The sequence below is a fragment of the Rhinolophus sinicus genome, linkage group LG10 (assembly GCF_036562045.2).
Source record: "Rhinolophus sinicus isolate RSC01 linkage group LG10, ASM3656204v1, whole genome shotgun sequence".
Lineage (NCBI taxonomy): Eukaryota > Metazoa > Chordata > Mammalia > Chiroptera > Rhinolophidae > Rhinolophus > Rhinolophus sinicus.
The window spans coordinates 39,991,565-40,014,102 of record NC_133759.1 but is presented as its reverse complement, the minus strand read 5'-3'; the positions used below and the strand labels follow the sequence as shown (position 1 = coordinate 40,014,102).

Sequence of the window (22,538 nt, the reverse complement as noted above, 5' to 3'; positions counted from 1 at the left end):
CTGGGGCCTCTGAGCAGAACCTTGAAGCAGGCGGGGTGCCTGGGTATGCTGCAAGGTGGCAGGTGAGGGAACCCTGGTGGGAAGAGGAATGTGGCACCTCATTGCTCTTGGGTCCTGGACAGGTATGCAGCTTCTTTGATCTTGGGAGAGCCCAGAGTATCTCTCTACTGGGACTTCTCTCTCTAGCCACAACCCCTACCCTGCCATGGAAACACCACATTTCCAATGTCTGTGACCTCTCCTTTCGATGGACATCCAAAGGCCCCTTAAAATAATCAGTGACTGAAACTGGGCTTGTGAGCTCTGGAAGGGTCTGGGGAAAGGCTACGTGCTATGTGAGGATCCCCTGAGTTTCTCAGCAGGCCCAGATACATTTTCCTCTTTGAGAACGGTGTGCCTTTACATAGGCTGGTTCCTCTGCCAGCAACGCTCTTCCTGTTTTCTCTTCCTGGCAAGTTCCTACTCAATCTTTAAAACTCATCTCAAGCTAACCCTCTGGAGCAGGGTGCCCCGCCTTTTCTCAGGCAGAGCGGTCACTAGACTTGTTACATGCATTTGCCAGCACTCTGCAAATGCCGAACTCAGGATGGTTTAGCAGATGAGAAAAGGCTATAACCCACGGCCAAGCAAGAGAAAACTCACAACACAGAGAACTGGAGTGACCACGGCCCAGCTGTACTTCATCCAGGGCCCCGGCCGATAGCCGATCATGTCTTCAATACCGTCATAAAAGTTATTGCTGCCTGCAAGGGAACGAGGTGGACAGATGGTGACACAGGTCCAATGCCAGCATCCACCCTCAGAACAGCAGACCCCATGAGGGGTCTCTGGGGCCTGATCCACAAAGACACAAGTGTGGCAGATATTTATCTGAAATCATCTAAAATTCAAAATTAACTGTGCATCTTGTATTTTGGGGGGCCACCTGAGGCTTACCCAACCCAAATCCTGGTGTGACTAAAATGTAGTTAATCATAGATAGACCCCTGTATAGCCAAGTTACGTGCTTGTTAAAGCATGTCACGTCCTGCACCTTCAGCATGGGGAGAATCTGTAGTGTGGCTACTACGATATTATTTGTGTAGGGAAGGGGTAGCCTTCAGATGAAAAGTCCTGGTATGGACTTTGTATTCGACTAAGAATGACTCCCTTAGAATTCTGTTTCTGAAGCTTTTAAACACAGAGACCCAAAGGAGAGCCCTGAGAAACGATATGCAAAAAGTGGTACTCACCATATATCCAGGCAATAACAAAACATTCAAAGAATGCAACCCACAAAAGGCATACACCACTAGCTGCATAGTAGTCAAAGAGTTGAAACACATACATGCCACCCTGTGAAGAAAAAACCGGAGAAGGTTGATTTGTTATTTGGTATCTAATTCTCTTAATATATAAAGAGCTCTGGCATATTAATAAGAAAGGCTATGATAATGGGCCAAGGCTATGATAACAAGATACCTATGTAAAATAATGTTCTACTTCATGTTTGACAACACACACACACACACACACACACACACACACACACACACACACACACGTCTTCCTTAGCAAAAACTGATGGGTTCACGGAAGCCAGCTTCCAAAGGAGGCACTTAAAACCAGCTGTGGCAAACAGAGTATTTCAGCAATATGCAGCTGCTCGGTGTGTGGACTTGGGATCCGCGTTTTGTGGGGGAGGTTTCTTACAGGCACTTCCAGAAAAAAACATTTACTTTCACTTCCAGGAAGGAAAAATGGTAATGGGAAACCCTGAGTTGAGTTTGGGGGCTAATGCAACCCTTTGCTGGAGAATATGGGGAGGTGAGTGGGAGACGTACAAGAAAGTGTGTGTCCTGGGCCTATGCTAGGCTCACATGCTTACATTACTTAGTACAAGAATCTTTTTCTTTTCTGACCCACCTCTTGCTAGACATACTGAACCACTACTGCCTTAGACACTCTCGCTCGCTTCCTCTCTCTGCTTCTTTGTCCCACTTTAACTGGATCCTCCTCTGGCCCCTGCCCACCTCCTCTGAACAGCGCACACTCCCTGTCAACCAGCCGCAGCAACCACAGCGCCTGCAGTATTTACCCTGGAGGACCACCTCCCCTCCAAGCCGGGGAAAGGCCACTGCACACAGTTAGGGGTGAACAGAGCTGCTGTTAAAATGTATTTTAGGGAAGCATCCTTCCCCCCCAGGGCCTCCCAGGATGAGGGAGAGACAGAGAGTAACATTGTTGCCATGATAACAGGTGGGAAAAGATGCAGGAGAGTTTGGGTCAACTGCTGGGTTCCCCCTCACAGTGTAGGCTGAGTCCCCTGGGCAGGGCAGGACCCCTGAATTGAGTGGGGTTTGGAGATTACCCACCCTGGTCCTCTCATCCAGCTGTTAGGGGGACCAGGGAGGCAGTGTGGCCTCGAATGGCTCTGAGACATGTATGTGAGGCACCAAGGGCCCGCGAAGGGGAGGCCCTCGTGCCAGGTGAGAGCCACCTACCTCCGTCACCATCGTCAGTCCTAGCAGGTAGCTGATGCTACATATCAAGGCGATGAAGATTTCCCGACGGAAACCCTTCCTTAGGAAGGACGGGTAAAGATCAACCAAGGACGTGATCTGTCCTTCGACTTCAACAAACTGTGGGGGAAAAGACAGCCGTTGAGTGGCAGATGCCCAGCACCTCCCCTCTGCTTAGAGAGGAGAGCCAGGTGCACGGAGTTGGCCTTTGGGGTTAAGTCCAAACATGTGAACCTGGGGGCTCTGCCCGCCGGTCAGGTCACCGTGGGCCGTGCAGTTCTCCCTTGTATTCCACACCTCGCATCTGTGCTGAGCCTCATCCTGCTGCCGGAAGGCCTTTCCCTCATCATTCAAGACTCAGCTCAGGAATGACCACCTCTCTGAAGCCAGTGCGGACCCTCTGCCCTGGCATGTTGACACAACAACCTCCCCCTACTTTGGTCTTGGTCCTCTCTGAAGCCAAGGGCGATACCCCCTCATTTCCAGGCCTTGAGTGCCCAGCAGGGCCAGGCACATGGTTACTCAACAGACACATGACAAATGAATAGGCAACCAAGGTCAAGTCTGGGCCTCGATTCCTCCATCACATCCATGTGGTGCTTGTTAACCCTTTGGGGATCGTAGGCCAACAAGAGAATTTTGCATGTGTGTGTACACACCTACACGCCCACATGTGTGAGCCCCCTGCAGCCGTGACTCCAGGGCTCATGGACTCCAGGAACCCATCCCGGGGCTTCCAAATGTGAGGTAACATTCTAGAATGACTCTCAATCTCTAAATCTTCCCATCTTTGCACCTAACAATTTATCTTGGCGACTGTTCCATATCATTACATGGAGAGCTGCCTCGTATTTAAAATGGAGGTGTAACACGCCCCTGAGGACACATATCATCGTGCACCTAACCAGCGCCCCACAGATGGCTTCCAGGCTCTGTAGCTATTGACCTGGGCAAGGATGCTTTTCCTCTACCTGTCTTTAGGTGCACGTGACATGCACCCACAGCACACTCTACAAATGAAACTTCAGCATTAAACGGCTCCTAGACGCATTTTACATTTGGATGGCTATAGACAAATTGCCCTGCCAATCAACACACCCTCTGAGGCTGATCTGTTTCCTTTAAAAGTTGAAAAGCTAAACTCTCCACCCATCGCATCTGTTCTTTCATCTGGGAGAGGTTTTTGGGGAAGGATGTTTCCCCACCATTCCTTTTTTTTTTTTTTTTTTAGTATCTACTCTGCACAAGCGAGCACACCCCAGCATTCCTATAGGACAAGTCCAACCACTTACTCCTCTGGGATGTGCCACAGGGGGATCAAGGAATACAAACAAGGAGCAGGTCCCTTTCATGTGCTGAAAGGGGCAGGAGAAATGACTCTTTGTTGCCAGGAATTCAGGAAGAGGTGACCAAAAGGTTCTTGAAAGGGGAACAAATACAAGAGGCTGATGTTTTGACCTCTGATTGATGTGTCAGCTAAAGGGGTTTTGAACCTAAATTGCCATTGAATTATATAGCGAACCTGCAGCTCAAATGTTAAGCTTCAAAAGGAGTTTAAAAACAAAGGTTCTTTCTTTCTTTGAGATGGGGAAATTACAGACAGGAAGATCCAATGTCACTGTGAGTCAGGGCCAAGACCAGCACGAGCCCCTCGTTTCCAAATTTCCTGCATTTCCAAAGAACACCACGCCCACCCTTCACCCCTGCTCCACCAGCCTCTTCAGACCTCCCTCGCTTATTAGTCATATAACCCTGACTTCTCCAAACCTCCCCCTGTAAAATGGGAGGGAATTGCCTACTCAGCAGGGATGCTAAGGCAGATTTGAAATCATTAGAGTGAACTGGCAATTGGGTAATTAATCTTAACTCGTGTCAGGGGGCTGGGATGTGGGATGGGTGAACTCCTGGAAGAGGGGCTTCAGCTCTCCTCATGCTTTGTTCACAAACTGTGCCCGCCTTGGGCAGGCCAGACGTCTATAAGCATCTGCCTCCACGTGGGTAATGTCCCTACTCCACCTCACCAGGAAACACTCAGCAGCATGATGGCTCCTAAGCCAGAGAGCGCTCCGTCAAATGCTAGAAATTTGGGGAGTGTTTCCTGTAATGAGCAAGGGTCACACTCCTCCATCAGCGAGAGGCCCTGTCTAAGGTTGTCTGTGGGTCTCTGCACTTCCACAGGAGGAAGCTATTTTGAGGTAACTCAAAGGTAAGGCAGGCCAGCCCAGTGGCTCAGGTGGTTGGAGCGCTAGGCTCTTAACGCCAGGGTCACCGGTTTGATTCCCACATGGGCCAGTGAGCTGCGCCCTCTACAGCTAACACTGTGAACAATGGCTCTACCTGGAGCTGGGCTGCTGTGGGCTGCTGTGGGCTACCGTGTGCTGCCTTGAGCGGCCCACTGACGACCGGTGACCGAATGCCTCAGCCAGGGGGAGCGCAAGGCTCATAATACAAGCATGGGCCAAGGAACTGTGTCCTACACAACTAGTCTGAGCAACAACGGCTTGAACTGGAGTGGGGAGGCGGATGAAGGGGGGAAAAAAAAGAAAGGTATGGCAAGAGGGGACAAACCAGCAAGTCTGTTAGAGCAGCCCCAGGGTCATGTCATAGCTCCACCCCTTCACCAGTTGTGCATGACCTCAGCCTTGGAGTCCTTATCTCTCTAAGCCTCAGTTCTCGGGCATCTCGACATTGTGCAGATTAAGGAGCTAATGCAGAAAAAAGCCAGGTTGGGGAGGGGGACTGGGGAGTTAGTGTTTCTTGGGAACAGAGTTTCAGTTTGGGGAGATGAAAACTTCTGGAGACGGATGGTGGCTGGTGATGGTTGTACTACAATGTGAACGTACTTAATGCCACCGAGCTGCACACTTACAGATGCCAATGGTCAATTCTGCGTTCCTAGTATTTTACCACACACATGCACATTAAATGCCTGGCATGAAGCCATGTGAACACCTTGAACGGCTCTGATCCTGTCGCAGTGCTCGTGGTACGTGAGGCAGTCACCAGAATCGACAACTTTCCCCCATGTCCCCCAAGTTCACATAGCACATCGTGCAAAGGGGCAATCCCAACCTATGCCATTGAGCCCTAGACACCATGCCCCAGCTCACCAGGTATAATCCCACCGCACCACTTGTTGGCATTTCAATAGGCAGGTCATTTGAGGGCTCTGAGCGGTGTTCCATGCTCTGAAGTGGGAAGAGAACCACTCCCTCTGAGGCTGGCTTTACAACTCACTGAGATTCCCTACGTGCCTTGGCCACCATGGGGCCTGGCTCCAAGGGGCACATCCTCAGCCGGCCCTGCCTGCCTCCCAGGGAGGAAAATCTCATGAATAATACCACGAGCTCAGGGAGTAGTTTCCACAGCCCAAGAGGCCAATCTTGGACCCATGGAGATGTCAGGTTTCATCATTTATTAATCTCTCTCTGTTGTTGTTGTTTGCTTTCACTTAGAGGTCTGGAAGAAGTTATAAAAGCCATTTGCTTGGGACCTCCGAAAGCCAAACTCATTAACTAGGAATGATTAATGGAGTCCTCCTGCTGTTCACACAGCTCAAGCCCATCAACAACTGTGTAAGTATTTTGTTTTCAGTCTCCCAAATGTTTTCATTCTGTCTTCTCTGCTAATCCTGGTCTCGTTTCTGCCAAATCCTTCACTCTGTTCTTGTCTTGCTGGGAGACCACCTCCTCTCCTCTGCCTGACCTTCTAAGACTATTCTCCTCTCTGGTTCTGAGTCCCTGGGCACCGGCCCTGGGCACTGGCTTCCAAGCTGCTGCCCTCAGGGCAGGTGGCAAAGTCCTTTCCTGAACTGTCACAGGCCCCCACCTCTCACTGGGTCTCAGGTGACTAACGACTATCCCTGGGGCAGTCAGACCCCTAGACCACACATGAGGCTACAAAATACCTGCTTTCAGTGACTGACCTCAGATGCTGGCCCCTGGGTGGCACCACAGGCAGGGCCCTAACAGGCCTGGGCACATGACCAGCCTGCCCTGCACACCATAACTCCCCACTTCTGGAGTCATGCCTGTACTGGAAACTGTTGTCCTGAAAAGGCCCCAGTGAAAATACACATATTACACGTATCTCCAGGGACAGGTGACCGAGAGCTCACACTATCATCCTCCAAGCACCACTGAATTCTCTGTACCAGGCAATGTGCCTAGTGCTTCACACAAGGCAATGGAGGCATAATCATACCCATTTATCAGATGAGGAAACTGAGGCTCAGAGGGGGAGGAAACGTGCCCAGTGTCACACAAAGGATGGAGAGCTTGGAACTGTGTTACTCCAAAGCCAGATGCTGCCCCTGGCTGGCTCTCACTGAACACCCAGTAGAGGCCTGAGCCCTAGAGGGATGGGACATGGAGTTTAAGAAGTGGAGAAAATAGCCTTAGTGGAGTCCTGCCTCAGGAGGGCAGAAGCCAGGATGGCCAGAGGACAGGGCAGGTTTGAGCCAGCCTCCCTAGTGCTTAACTGTTTAGGAAGCACTGGAAGATCTCAGTTTTACTATGGGAACAAGCTCTCCTACTCACATGCTCCAGGAATCACAGAACAGAGTGTGGTTTAGGCTTCTCTGGCCGCACTTAGGACTCTCAATGCTGGCCTGGACAGTGACCACCTCGTGCCTTAAGCAGAGATCTTGGTTCCTTCCCCAAATTGCCCGTGTGTCGTGTCACTCCTGAACCCTGCCCAGACACTCCATAGGAGAGAATCATTTCTGTTTCGATCTTGCCCTTTTATTTTCCATCTATGGCTTCATTTTAACCATACCCCTTGGTTGTCCATTTCACCTTGCTGAGGTCACAGACTTGCACTTTGAGGTAGATGTCTTTCTCCTGCCCTGACACCTTTTCCACTCCTGGGTCCTGGAGGAACCCTCGATAGCTAAAGCTATTGCAAGGCTGCTGTGAAGGTAAGGAGGGTGTAATGACCTCACAGACAGCATAAAAAAGGAGGCTTTTCTAGAACCGATTTCTCCATGAACAGTCCCACCCTGGGCCCAGTCCCTTGATCTATACATACCTGGCTATCCAGTCCAAGCAAGAGAAGCATAATAAAAAAAAGAATGGACCAAAACGTGGGCAGCGGCATCATTGTCACAGCTTTTGGATAGGCAATGAAGGCCAGGCCAGGACCTAAAGGGAAGAGAAATGGGAAGGGACAGAGGGGGAGATGCATCAGTGGCTGAGCACCCAGAGCACCGGAGCTCATACAAAGACACCTGGGCCTGACGCGAGTCTCCCAAACCCAAAATGCAGGGAGAGCCAGGCCTGAATTCTTGCCTGGTGGGAGAGACCAGGTCTGTCTCACTTTTGGGTAGGACGCACCGGGGCTCAGGCGGGGCCCCGTTTTAGCATCTGTCTCCTAAGCAGCAGCGCAAGTGGCCTCCTCACACACCAGAAGCAGGACGGACGTTGGTTATTGGGGTGGGAAATGGGACTGAGCCTGGACTCTGTCTGCCGGCTTGGAAAAGGAGCCACTCCCCGCCAAAACCAGAGCAACCACCCCAACATTTGCTGGAAGGAAGCAGAGGGAAGGTTCTGGGTATCTGACTGCTAAATCCCCTGTTTGTAAAGAAGTTCCTATTAAAACACTGCATGAGTGGAAAGAAAACTGAATAGAGAACCATGCCGTACAGGGCAAATGTCTCTTTCAGGTGCCTCTCTCTGCGCACCCACCTGAACAACATCAGAGCCAAGGCCCCAAGCGGAACAGAGGCATGTGCGGGGTGAAGACCCCAGGCCTGGGAGACCCACAGCCTACATTCAAGTTCTCATCCTACCATCTCCTCCAGCTCTTCTTTACATCACCACCTGCCCTTACAGGGCCTCAGTTTCCCCATCTGAGAAGTTAGGGGCAAGTTACCATAAATGACTCCCCAGGAGCCTTCTTGTGTTCAGATTCTCAGATGCTGACACCACTTCCCTAGAAAAGGGCTCTGGTTTCTCCAGAGGGGACTCGGACAGAATCCGGAGGCAGGGTTTGGGGAGACAGAGATGGGAGTCCCATCAGCTCGGGGACTCTGACTAGAAACATCCTGAAGACAGAGAAATAAATGTCTCCCCCGTCTCCAGCCTGCCCCCTTTCTGCCAGGAGGAAGAATTGATTTGTAACTGAGACCGGTGGGTCCAAGAGACAGGTGGGTCCAAGAGACAGTCGGGAGCAACAAAAGAAAGGAGGCCTACAGGGCCTGAGCTGAAAAAATAAAGTACAACCCACAACTTAAAAAAAAAAAAGAAAAAGGTCAAGAAATGTAAAACAAAAAGGGCTGGAGGCAGGCTATTTAAAGCAGATATCAGAACCAAATGAATGGTTTAAGAATGAAAAAAAAACCCACAAAAAAAATCCTTTGAAATAAATTGGATCCAGGAACCACATCGCACGGAGTTGAACACAAATGTGGCGGTCAAGGGCAAGTCCTTTTATGGCTTAGAGTCCACTTGACCTGAGGAAAACCTGACCATGACGGAGCATCCTCAGGTGGCTAGAAAACTCCAGAAGTGGTGGATGGGGTGCTTGTACAAACCCCAAAGTCCAAGTGGACTAGGAAGCCACAGTTCCACCTAGGCTGGGGTCCCCTGGCCCCCCCACACATCAGCTCTGCATGAGGAGTCAAGTCCAGCCAACTGTGAGACAGATGTAAAATGGGGCCCCCCCACCCCCCACCCGCCGGGGCCTGTGAAGGTTCTCAACGTGCTCGTTTCTGTATTTCAGTTTTGCCTTTCTCAAGCCAGCCTTTGGTAGAGGGTCTGAGTGCCTTTCTCTAAAAGCGCATGATGAACTCTAGAGAGAAGTCCATGAGAAATAACGCGGCCGCTCCGAGCACCTCTGCAAGCCTCTCGTTAGCAGAGAACGCGCCTCTCTATTTGGCTAAATAATGATCTTGTTCAAATGCGCTTGGCTCAATATGGTGCTTGTTAAAAGCTTATTAGAGAAATAATCACCCTTGATGTGTCAGCTGTTCAGACATCACCGTGGGGAATAAACGCCAAGGTCTTTGAAGTGGACGGGAGGAAGAAAACAACTTAGGTTGACAATATATACATACACATAAAAACACCTAGTTGTCCAGAGACAAAGAGCTATCTTATATGTCCATACATAGCGCCCACCGCCAAGTTCACTCCATTCTCCTGGCGATTCCCAATCAATCAGAATCGGTTTGCCGGCCGAATGGGTTTGAAAATAGCCGTCTTCAAAGGAGGTGTGAACTGTCTCCCTTCACCACTCTAACTGCCAACTCCCAGGTGGGTGTGGATACTTCTGGCATTACTTTCTGTCCTCAGGCTCAGGCATGCCTGCGAGGACTCTCAGGGAAGGAAAACTATGTCTAAAGGTCTGCGTGGGGACCAGGCTCAGTGGAGAAATGCGTGGGGCAGAGGCATGAACTTGCCACCTTGTCCTGCACATTGGGGTTGTGAGGATGGCGCCTGCCAGCATCTGTGTCAAGTGAGGAGGAAAACAGGACCGCAGGGGCTCAGAGAGGTTAGAGGAGCACAGACGTGTTCTCACACAGGAAGTACCAGAGTTTATCACATGTGCTCAGGGTGGGGTGGGGCATCAGGAGGCGGAACATCCTCAGGTCAGAGGAGCCCTGACCCAGAAACCCCAACTCTGACCCTAATGAGCCTGAGCAAGTTCCTTGCTCTCAGGCCGTTGGTCTCATCTGTGGAGCAGACATCTGAATGCACAGTCCTGACCCCATTCTAGGGACCTATGGGCAAGGGTAACACCTTGGCAGGGACGCCAGCTGTGCCTGACCCTGGCCTGTGCTGGTCGTTGGAGTCAGGACCTTACGTGCTACGTGCTCCTTGGGGCTTGAGGCCTCTCAGCCCAGGACGACCACCTGCCTCCAAATGGCCCCACAGAAATGTGGGTAATTAGGAGGTCAGGCAGAGTGGAGGGAGGTGTGTAAAAGAACAAAATCTTCCAGGCAACTGACAACCACCCTCCAAGTGAATTGGGCAGGACTGGGGAAGGGCAGGGAAGCCAGAAAGGTGGAGTTTACAGGTCCTGGGAGCCTAAGGTTCTCATTCCCATGTCTGAGCCACTGCAGTTTTAAAGCTGAAGGTCTAGGACTTAGCGCATCATGGCAAGTCCTAGAATTTAGGTCCCTGAGATATTGCAGTTCTGAGGCTCTAGGATTCTAGCAACTAAAGACCTCATCATTCTCAGGTTCTGGAACCATCCTGCTGGAGCCGCAGAATCTCAGCCTAAGATCCCAGGCTTTCACAGTGTCGGTGTTTCTAAGACTCTTTCCTCTACTTCCAGGCGTCCTCGGGAGGAGCACCCTGCCAACGGGGCCCACACCCTAGGAGGGTGATGGTGTCCCCACACCCTACCCCCAAATCAGATCTGTCGCCATCTCCAGAGGCGGCCTGCCATGCCCACTGTCTCTCCCCCACCCAGAGCCTACGGTGGTGCCTGACACAGGGTAGAGACTCAATAAATCAATAAACATCAGTGGAATAAATGAATGGGTTCACTTAGAGGGAGCGTGCTGGGAGCAAAGTGCAAAATACAGAAACCAAAGCTGAGAAGGTGGTGATGGAATATCGATTGGTGGCTGACTTCCGGAGTTAGGAAAGTGGTTTCTGTTTAGGAAACCAGGTGTTTGCTGGAGAAGGAGGGGGAGGGAGGAAAACCACACCAAAGTAGCTAAATATTTCCCAACTTAACCAAACCCATGTTTCTGCCGCCCCTTGGGCCAAATTGTAATGCAAGTGTTTAAAATTTAGCCTTTGTATTCTTTGATACTTGGGGGACATCTTGGTGGGGGGGGTCCATTTTGGAAACCAGGCTTGTCCCCCCCCTCCAAAGCCCCTGGGGTCTGGCTTCATGCCTGCAGTACTCATCTTACACACTAGGTGGCAGTGCCCACCACCACTGCCACCGATACCACCATACCTGACTCAGCCACATCAGCAATGTCCACCCCTTGCTCTTGTGCCATGAAGCCCAGGATGGAAAAAATTGCGAAGCCAGACACAAAACTGGTACCACTGTTCAGGCATCCCAGCAGCATACAGTCCCTAAGTTACACATATGTCAGGGAGCAAGTTAATTCACAACACAAGGAAGCCACGCTCCCTACTTCTTCTCTTTTTTCTTTAAACATCATCATTTCTAAGGTTCACCAGGCCCGCCGGCGCAACACTTGCCTGTACGAGTTGTACTTGTACTTGTTGTAGCTCCCCAGTGAGGTCATGGCCCCGAGGCAGATGGCATAGGAGAAGAATATCTGGGTCCCAGCATCGATCCATACCTATCAGGGTGTGGGGGTGGGTGGCAAGGAGAGAGAGGAGGAGGCATTAGAGCTGGCTTCCTGGAGGAGGTAGCATGGGTTCCTGGCCACCTGGCCACCGAGGACTGCACCTCAAAGTGTGCAGATTCTTGATTGCAATTGGAGTGTCTGTGCTGAAAACCAAAGTGCCTTTCAAGATAACACTGAGCTGTAAGGAACCCCAGAAGTTGAAGAAACCCCACAGTCACTCAGTATCAGGATTAGAGGATGGGTTTTGAAGCTGATGGGTCTGGATTCCAACTATGGAATCATTGTGGGCAAGTAAATATGACTCCCGGAGCCTCAGTTTTCACATCTGTAAAATGGGATCCACGACCCTGCCCCACAGAGCTATTTTAAGGGTTCAAAGAACAAAGATTTAACCCAGTGCCACTGGTAAGGCTGTAAGTCAAGGCTGGTGTCATTACTATAATTGCTATCATCTGGGGACACTAAGTTGGAACGGGGAGGAATTCCCTAATGGTTTATACAGGCAAAGCTTCTCCCCAGAACCTTTATCAGGCAGATCCTAATGGCCATGAAGCTGCCATCTCAGCTGTCCTCTGACGCTGGCCAAGCCCCCTCCCACCTGCCTCCTGTCGAGGACAAGAAGACAGTGGGGAGGAGACCCAAAGCAGTAAACAACCTGAAGGCTGAGAATTCTGGGGACAAAAAATTCCTTAAACGCCCAATAAAATCTCCCAGGATTTTCTTCAACCCTCTGTGGTCAAGCGGCTGAGTGCCAAGAGGTGGACATTCAGTACTGGTCCCTCGACCTGCCCAGAGGTCACCAACTCTGAATTCCATCCAGGGCCAAGGAAGCCAGCAGCTCTCCCACCCCCGTGATGCAGCCCTCTCAGCTGCTGCGGGCAGAGGCCAGGTGCAAGGAGAGACTAGCTCAGAAAAAGACTCTCTTCCCTGGCGCAGTGCCTAAAGAAGATTCTATAATTGGCCTGCCTCAGGAGTCCTCGACACAAAAAGATACACACACAGCTGGAAGAGCCCACGAGCATTGTGAATGATCCACCACAGCCCAGTGGAAAAGTACTAGGCGCTGATGCCCAGCTAGATTTGTATACCCAAGAACCACAGCCCTGGGTAGGAGGGAGGACAGACTGCCCCACAGTACCTGTGGGTCCTCGAGGCGGCTGATGTCAGGGTACAGATAGAACTTGATGCCTGCGCCTGCACCAGGCAGCGTCAGTCCACGAACCAGCAGCACCAGGAGCATAGCAAATGGGAAAGTAGCTGTGAAATAGACGACCTGCGAAGGACAAGAGGGATTCAGCTGTTAAATTTGAGCATCCTTTCTAAGGTTGGGGTTCTGGAGCCGAGCTTGCCATTTCACTTGCTGTGTGACCTTGGGCATGTTGCTTAACCTCTCTGGGCCACAGCTGCCTCACCTATAACCTGGGTGTAAGTACCTACCTCAGAGATTTACTGAGATTCAATTTAAAAACTCCTATAAATATTTACTAAATATCGAGGCCCTGGAAATACAGTGGTAGACAAAAGACAGAAAAAAAATCCCTGCTCTCATGGCACTGACATTCCAGCGGGTAGAGGTGGAAAATGCAAAATAAGAGAGTAAACTATCAAATGTATATACAAAAAGGCTTAACTTAGTCCAGTGGTTGGCACATGGCACTTAGTTCATATTAGCTAACATTACAACTATTAGTATGACTCATGGTTAACAATCAGGTAAGTGTGGGTTCAAATCTCACCTCTATCCCCTCATTTGCAGTGTGACCTTGGTCATCATGCTGCGATCTCTGGGCCTGTTGGCCTCATGTGGAAAATGGAGATGAAGAGTCATAGACGGCCCTCATCAAGAGGGGAGGTGAGGATTAAATAGGATGATGCGTCTAACACCATCAAAAGAGTGCCTTCCTGACACTTAGGCGCTCAAGAAATAGGACCTGTTACTGACTTTGTGATTTTGCAGGAAGCACACAGGAACTTCTGGGAAGGAAATGAGGCCTCTAAAGTCTCTCACAGTCAGGATGGGGAAGGCCCTCGACTTCCTTGGGGCTCTGGGAGACCCATAGTCTTCTCTGAGTCACATAGCATGTCCCAGACAGACCAAGGTCAATGCAAGGTGGGCATCACAGACGACCCGGGCTGGGTCTTTCCATCCCCAAGGGCTTGCCCTACTTTCTCTCCCCTTCTCCTGTCCTGAAAGCACAGGTCTCCAAACATCCTGTGGCCTCAGTTATCGTGAATGGATTTTCCCATCTTTTTCTTCACCATGAGAAGATTCCAGACAGAATTTATGCCTAGAAGGAGCTCAAAGGTGCATGGCTGGATAGATGGTGAAATCCTGATACTTCCAGCAGGGCACTGGCTGAGCACAAACCCTTGTCATGTTTACAGAGCCCGTAAAACTGGTGCGCTGGTCGCCTGTTGATAGAGGAACCGAGGTTCAGCAGGGCTCAGACCTGCCCAGGTCATCTGCAGAGCCCAGGATCTGCACCCAGAGCCGTAAGACTGGCTCACAGAGCCCCTGGCTTCCTCTGAGGGCCTGGGGGACCGAGGGAGTGGAGAAGAGCCACTGCACAGCCAACACACCCATTTTACAGGCGAGGAGACTAACACTGAGAGTGAGAGGAATGTGTTCATGGTGTGTGGGAGAAGGCAGCACCAGAGTACTGCAGGGCACTGCTGGGGTCTGGGGAGGGAACAGACACTGACAGAGGGTGACAGAACCCCGGACCTCACCTGGCTGGCATAAGAACCCTCAATGGAGCAGAATTCTTAGGCGGCCACCATCCCTGAGTGTAAATAACTAGGAAGGGGCTTTGGAAAAGGGCAAGAAGGAAGCTCTCAAGGCCTGCCTGGCTCAGCTGCCCTCAGGCAATACCACCAACCAGCATTTATTGAGCACTTACTGTGTGCCTGGTGCTATTCCAAATGCAGTAACTTCTATACATCGTTGGTCCTTCCCTAACTCTTTGAGGTAGGTTTTATTATTATCCCCATCTTGAAGGCAAGGAAACGAAGGCCCAGAAAGCATGCATGGCGTGCCCACATAGGTCACACAGCACTCACGTGGCAGAGCAGGGACATGCCCAGAGCCTGCCCTCGGGTGACAGAACAGGGCAGGAAGAAGCCCTTCCACATCTGGCCGTTTATTCAATCCTCCCAAAGATCAGAGGGAGGCTGCAGTTCCTGACAGCTCAGGACTGGCTTACTGCACGACCTTGAGCAAGTTACTTGTCCCTCCCTCTCTGTGCTTCATTTTCCCACCTGTGAAGTGGGAGGCTCAGACCAGACGAGCTCTAAGGTTCCCTCCAGGCGGAGCTGGTGGGGTGGCCAAGAGGGTCAGCTGGGGGTTGCCCAGACTAGGGTTCCTTTGCAGCCTTTGCCGGATCCCAGCTAGGTGGCTTGGGAGGAAATGAGTGCTTACCCTCGCTCAATGCTGGATATGCTCAGTAACGTAATGACCCTCAAGAAACCTCAGCGGAGAGTACTCTCCTAATGATGCATTAAGGCGGTGGGCCTACTCTGGCCTCTGCCACACCCTCCCTGGATGCCTTTTCTCCCTCAGGGCCTCAGTTTCCCTCTTCTTTTCTTCTCTTAAGGCAGAGAACCCTCACCATTTCCCAAGGACAAGGCAGACGTGGAGGGTGGGGGCAAGGCAGGAAGCCCCAGAAAGGGTGAAAGAAGAAAACCAGAGTGCCCCTACAGGCTGCTCCTCCCTTCCTGTGGACAGGACCCCTGACCAGTTCCCACCTCTGGGCCCAGCGTGGGCCACACCCGGGGCTGCTGAACAATAGCTGCTGACAGCAGGCCATCCCTAGAGAACAGCTACTTCAAAGCCGGCTGGGCCCCACTGGGCTGGACAACTAGGCTGTGGCCAGAAGGCTTTGTGTCAAGGACACAGGACACCACCGGGGGATGGGGGTGGCTTCCCTTGTTTTTCTATATTTAATTTGTTTAACAAGCACTTAATGTGGTACTCACTGTGCGCCAGGCAGTACACTAGCGCGTTATACGTGTTAACTCATTGAATCCTCACAACTTAAAGAGGTAGGTGCTATTGTGACCTGCATTTACTGATGAGGACACTGAGGCTCAGAGAGGTGACATCAGCTTCTTGGGGTTACAGATCTAATAGGTGGCAGAGGTGGGACTTGATCTAGGCCAGCTCGTTCCAGGGTCTGGTATCTTGTGGGTGTTACTGCGTTCTACCCCAAATCCAGAATAGGACAGCCCCCCACCTGGTCACAGTCTCTCTCCTCGGCTGCCTCTTTGCAAAGCCACCCTTGTTTTGCAGAATTTGCTGCTCTGAGGACAAGCCCCTGAGAGCCATTCTGTCAACTTTTCCATGACTCCCCCGGGATCCTTGTGGGAAAGGCTGATGCCAGCCGCCACCAGTGGGCCTCTGGCGGTGGCCCAGCAGGCCTTGCCACAGGACATAGTAGTTTTCCATTCTTGCTGGCAAAGCTCTGTGGCTCCTCTGAGCCCTCGACCCAAGTGCCCTGTGGCCCAATTGCTCTGGAAACTTGCAAGGACAACTCTTCCTCATTCTCTAGGGGCAGTGGGGAGAAGGTAGACCATGAAACAGGAGGGACATAGGCTAGTCTCCTGCTGCCATGAGCTTCCATTGAGGGGGCAGGCCTGGGTCGCTGCCCACGGGGGTCCTCACTGCACCCCCGTGTGTGGGAGGGTGGGGGAAGTAGCATTGCTAACTCATTACACACAAGGGGAAAATGAGGCTCAGAGAGGGAAAGGCGCTCACTCGTCCAAAGTCATGCAGCTTGGAGTGGGGCAGAGCTGTCTGGCTCTGACTGCCACCCCCGCTTTATTGCTAAGCTCTGAACAGAAGAGCTGCCCTAGAGACTGGCAATAGAGAGGCGCAGCCTCAGCACATGTTTATGCTACATCCCCTTTGGGTCCTCAGGGCTGTACTTCCTGTGTGAGCGTCTGGACTTCTGTCACCTTCCTAAACCACAGTGGCCGTGAATCTAATCTGCGGCTAAGGCTGGAAGCCATGGCTAGAAGTGGGTGGGCAGGCAGGCAGGCAGGCAGACCGAGCTCCAGCCTGTGTTTGTCTTGGCTTCTTTGGGCTGGCCCAGGCCCTGCTATTGTTCTGGGAACCACGCCTGCCCCTCAGGGGCCTGGAGCCGCCTGAGGAGAAGGTTGTCTCTAGGGGCAGGCTTGGGGGACCTTTGGCAAGTCACATCTTCAACTGGCCACAGCTGTAGCCTGGAAGCCTCTACTTTTTGTGCTGATTCTATTCTCCTGCCTCCTTCATTGTGTCTCAAACATTGCTCACTGTTCCTGGTAGATATCAGCCTCCTCCATCAGACTGGAGGCTCCTCAAGGGTCTGGGTGAGACACACCTCAGGGCCTTTGCACTAGCTGTTCTCTCGCCCTGGAATTTTTTTCTCCTCCAGATATCCACATGGCTCATCCCCTCACTTTCTTCAGATCTTTGCCCAAAGTCACCTTCTCAGAGAACCTTGCCAGCCACTCTACTTAACATTGCACCTACCATTCCCCGTTCTCCTTTGCTGCATTATTCTTTCCCATAGCTTTTGTCACCATCTTACTCCTATATATTATACACATTCACCTTATTACACGTTAACCAATGAATCTGTCAGTTCTTGGACCGCAGGGATTTTTGTCTGTTTTCCTGATCCCCACACATCCCTCAGCCCCATCTTTCAACAGTACCTGGCAAATCAAGAGGCTCAAAATACATATGAGTGTCTAAGTAAGTGATCACAGCTCCAGCATTGCTCGGGACCAGTGCTCCATAGAAACTTCTTGAGAGACTCATGTCTATGTGGGGAAACGCAGGCACGGTGAGGAAGGGATTGGCATTTACTGCACAGTCTGTGCCAAGCATTGTGCTGGGTGCTGAACCCACCTTGTTTTAACCTTCACTGCCATCCATTTTCTAGATGAGCAAACTGAGGCTCAGAGGTGAGGGAGTGACCTTGGACAAGTCACTTCACCTCTCCCAGCTCAGTCCCCTCATCGTCAAAAGAGAGGTGGTAATGAAATGGAATAACACAGGTGGATGAGCTCCAGGGAGCTGTGGAAATAACTCAAGCTGCCCTCTTCCTGCCGGTCCTGGGGGGGATGGTGTAACCTGGAGGTGTGCGTGTGGAGATTTCTAAAACCAGGCCTGCTTCCTTTCCATATCGGGTTTAGGATCACCGCGTGGTTCTGCCCTGAGAAACAGGCAGAGGGCATGGGCGCACAGGCCCCCACTCTAGCATCAGCCCCATTCTGCCTCTGTAACCGTGGGGTCCCAGACCTCGCCCAGCAGGTAACTGCTGCGATCTGTTCAGAGCCACGATTTTACCTAAGGGGCTTTTCAGCCGAGGAGAATATGATTCTTAATTCTAAATTCGGGTGCACACAAGGCCCCTTCTCCAAATGGCTTCACCACCACCCATTGCTGTGCCTCAACTGTCACTTTAACGTACTCTTTTGACCTTTGGAGTTTTTAATCTTAGAGATTGTCCCGCTATCAAGATGCAAATGACAGGGGGAAACGATACATCAGGGGACACATCAAGGCAGATCAAGCCAACACCTTTACTCTGGCTTAGTGCCTTGGGCTCAGGCTCACACCTGTGACAGCAGACTCATCTGCACTGACTTTGTCACTGGAGCGATCCTGAGATCAGTCAGGGTCTTGCCTCGCAGGTAATTGTTCAACTTTAATTGTTAACACAGAACATTTGAGTTGTGGGCTAACATTTTCATTAGTGCCAATATATCTTAAACCTTAATTATAAGCTAACATTTTAATTATCAGCTTCCGCCTTGGTTAATGGCTAACATCCTAGTCATCTTAAAACATATGAATCAGCAGTAAATATTTGAGTTACGGCTAACACTTTGGTTAACAACTAACGTCTTGGTTATGAGCAAATGACTTAATCATCAGTGAAAGTTTTCCGTAAGAAGCAACGCCGCAGTTACCAGCTAAAATGTTGGTGGTAAGATAATGCCGTGAATTTGACTGAGCAAAAGTCCACGTCAGTGCTTCTCAAACCTGTGTGCACTTGAATTATCTCGGGCTACTTCAAATGCAGCTTCTGATACTGTAGGTCTCCGGGCGGGCCCACGGGTCTGCGTGTCTAACAAGCCCCCAGGGGGTGGATGCACCTAGTCACACTTTGCGAGGCAAGGGACCATGTTGTCGGGTAAGAACTGGTAATGCACAGAGTTGCCGAGACACTCATTACCAGCTCACTTGTTGGTTACGACCCCAACATTGTTTATCTGCTAACATCTGCACTACTGCCAACACGTCGATATGGGAACCAGTGGTATATGGGAGCTTGTGCAGGCTTGAGAGAGCTGACCGTTCAATTATCGGGAATTCTGCAAACTGGCTGTTAAACCATCAATAAACTTGAAATCAGACATGGTGGGAATCTTTACATCATAAAATGGGGAAATGCTACAAACCAGGGCTTTACTTGCTTTCGGAGGATTGGCTTATCAGCCCACATCTCCTCCTAGGTCAGGGCCAGTTTCGGGCAGGAAGGCCTGTGGGGCAGGAGGTGCTCTTTGCTGAGGGCCAATCTCCATCGGACAGGGGAGGGACAGAAGCAATACTCACTTTCCCTGTGGACTTGACGCCCTTCCAGATGCAGAAGAAACAGACCAGCCAGACGAAAAGGAGGCAGAGAGCAAGGTCCCACTTCAGTGAGCCGGGGTCGTCAATTCCAGAAGACAAGCTCAGCACGTTGCGCCTTGAAGCAAACAGAGCCACAAGTAAGTGGGGCCCAGCCCCAGGGCAGAGGGAGCCGAGGCTTGGACTCCATCAGGGGTTCAAATCCTGGCTCAGGTGTTGCATTTGCATGAATCACATGTCCTCTCCTGGCCCTGGAATCCTCACTGATCTCAGGAAACAGTTAACCCCAGTGTCACAGAGTTGTAGGGAAGTCAACCAGGGGATAAATTCAGACTCCTAAATCAGGCGAACCTGGGTTCAGCCCAGCCTGGCCTCAGGCAAGTTAAGTAAATCCTTAAGCCTCAGTTTCCTCATCTGTAAAATGGGTTCCTATGTGATTGTTTGTCAGCAGACCCTCTTCCCTGGGTTCAAACTCGGCTCCACTGTGTAATCACTGGCTTTGGACCAGTTACCCAACCTCTCAGATTCCCGCCTCCTCATCTATAAAATGGGAATAGCTACCGTTCCCCAACATGTCCCATGCCTCTTATTTCAGTCACCCGTTTCTTATCCGGAGCTCACTAAAATATAAGCCTCAAGGGGGCAGTGTTCTATCCGTAGCTGTAAAACACCCATCTACCTCCTTCCACTGACTGTTGTTAGGAGAAAACCTGCAAGTACTAACTAGAGGGTTTGGGGTTGCAGCCAACCCTCGAGAAACCTAGCAGCTATTCCTGTCAGGATGTGAGAGGCCCAGAGCAGCTCCTGGCAACCAAGCAGTGCTGGTTTCCCCCTTCCCCTCCAGGGTTATGAATGTCTCAGAAGGAGGCAGGTAGACCATTTGAAGGACACTCAGCATGGGGCAGCCACCAAGCCTGCCCAGCATCACATGGCACAGCCTGGGGCTTTGCAGTCCAAGAACCTTGCTGACGCACATAAGCACCTACTCACAGACACACTCCTGAGGGGCCGAAGCCATCTGAAGCCAGGACAAGGCTGCACAGGGAGCTGACAGCTGAGAAGACAGTGCAACCTAATGCCCAGAAGCTGTCCCCATTGTCCCAGGGCTCTGACTGCTGCGTCAGTGACCAAGGGTAGCCACACCAAGCAAAGGGATGTCAGCCCTGCACACCAGTCCACCGGAGGCACTTGCCCAATGAATCTCCAGGCCGCAGACCACAGGGTGACGGTGCTGCTCTGGGAGAAGCTGGGTTTCCTTCTAATGAAAGTCAGCTCCTTTCTGAGGCACAAAGTCACACTCCCCTCTGCTCAAGAGTACGGCCTTCCTATGTGAAGGCCACACTTGTGAGCAGAGAGGGGAGTGTGACTTTGTGCCTCAGTTTCTTCTTCTGTAAAACATGAACAGCTCCTGCCCAGATGCTACTGGGACAGCCTTCCAGACTACGTCTGGCTCTCAAATGTTCCCTGTGGCCAGGGCTCCAGGACTTGCAATGCCCACTGGGCCAGGACACTGTTTCATTGCGTCTCTTTTTTTGTCCATTGAAGCTTCAACATGAGGACCTTGAATAAATCCAAGATTCCCATCTCAACTGGCATTCAAACAAGGCCTTTCTTTGGTTCACTGCTGTGTGAACAGCACATGGCACATAATAAAGCCTCAATAAATACCAGTTGAGAGAATGAATGAATGAATGAATGAACTCAACTGGAGTGAATAGTTAAGTTGGCATGTCACTCTGGACCAATTCATGAAATATTTCCACTAACAACCTTAAGGAGGGGCAGCTTTGTTTTTTTTCTTGCTGGTCACCCCAACATCAATGGGCTCCCCACTGGCACCTAGGACAGTGTGTGATCTTGATAATACCAACACCTTTTCAATTTATCTCATCTGATCTCAAATGACTAGAAGTCATCTGTCCCATTTTACAAATGGGGAAAACGAGGCTTGGAGGATCCAACTGCCCACGGACACACAGACAGCAGGGGACAGAGCTGTCACCCTACACCCAGACCCGTCTTGCTCCAAAAGTCAGTGTCCTCTGGACTCCACCTAACTGCCCCTCTGATTCAGAGAAAATAGAGCCAATACTTTAAAAAGAATCTCTCCAGTCCCTGCTATGGTATGGGCCAGGGTCATCTGGAGCCTCAGGCAGGGGGATATGGACATCCCCATAAGGCAGGGCTGGCTGCCAACTGCATCCCAGCTGGGGCCCTGCCAAGCACGTGGCTCTGGCGGCTGCAGCAGCTATAGAACAAAAAGGCCTTCCCCGTGCGGCCTCTAGAGCTCGGCACCTTCAATGAAGGCCCAGGGCATGCTGGGCAGCGGCCCAAGGCTTCCCTGTGAATGGGCAGCATCAAGAGCACTTTTCCACCTCTACACCTTTGCACCTGCTCCAATGCCAAGCACACGTCCTCATGCTTCCAGACGAGCCTTCCCTGATGCTCCACAGATGACTAACTGTCGAGTCCCTTCCTGTCCTCTAACACTGGATGTCACCCTTGAGTGACAAGTCTGGCCTTGCCTACCAGACTCTACACATCGCAAGGACAAGAATCTCACAGACAGGCACACAGTAGGGGCTCAGCTAAGGCTAAGGAGGTGACCAGTCATAAGATGGCCTTTTCGTTTCTCCTGCAGGGCAAGTTGGCTGAGAAGCTAGAAACCCCCGAGCCAGGATTCTGACAGCACCAAGCCCTCAGTAAGTTCACTGACACCTTTCTGCCTTCTCCCACCACCATGCTGGGCAAACCAGTGGTGCCCACTATTGATGGCAGGCTGCCACGTCAGCTTGCTCTGGGCAACTGACCAGTTATGGAAGCCACAACGAGGAAACTGAGTCATAACGTGCTTCTCCGTTGCTGGTGGCAATCTTCTTGTAGGATCTCCGATGACATTTTAAGGCACGTTTTCTTGGACCCAGCAATTCCACTCCCAAGACTCTCCCCTACAGTTACAGTCACATATGGCCAAAGGCAAGGTCCACCCCACAGTTGTCTGTAGGAGCAAAAGATTGGAAACCACCCAAATGGCCCATGAACTGGGGCTGAGCAGGCACAGAGAAGACACAGTGAATGCTACACAGCCCGTGGGACAGCGGGAAAGCTCCCTGGGTACTGATAAGGAACGCTATCCTGG

The 22,538-nt window shown here is 51.3% G+C and overlaps 1 protein-coding gene across 2 annotated transcripts in view; it reads right to left on the bottom strand.

Annotated features, from left to right (window-relative positions):
- Positions 1-22,538, bottom strand: part of SLC6A6 (solute carrier family 6 member 6) — an 82,240-nt gene that overhangs the window by 9,327 nt on the left and 50,375 nt on the right. For both annotated transcript variants that reach the window (XM_019747061.2, XM_019747066.2), the window contains exons 6-13: positions 19,385-19,517; positions 12,920-13,054; positions 11,669-11,772; positions 11,415-11,539; positions 7,530-7,642; positions 2,484-2,621; positions 1,233-1,335; positions 643-743 (exon numbers count right to left, since the gene is read on the bottom strand). In XM_019747061.2, the coding sequence (XP_019602620.1) occupies positions 643-743; positions 1,233-1,335; positions 2,484-2,621; positions 7,530-7,642; positions 11,415-11,539; positions 11,669-11,772; positions 12,920-13,054; positions 19,385-19,517 (952 nt within the window). The remainder of the gene's footprint in view (positions 1-642; positions 744-1,232; positions 1,336-2,483; positions 2,622-7,529; positions 7,643-11,414; positions 11,540-11,668; positions 11,773-12,919; positions 13,055-19,384; positions 19,518-22,538) is intronic.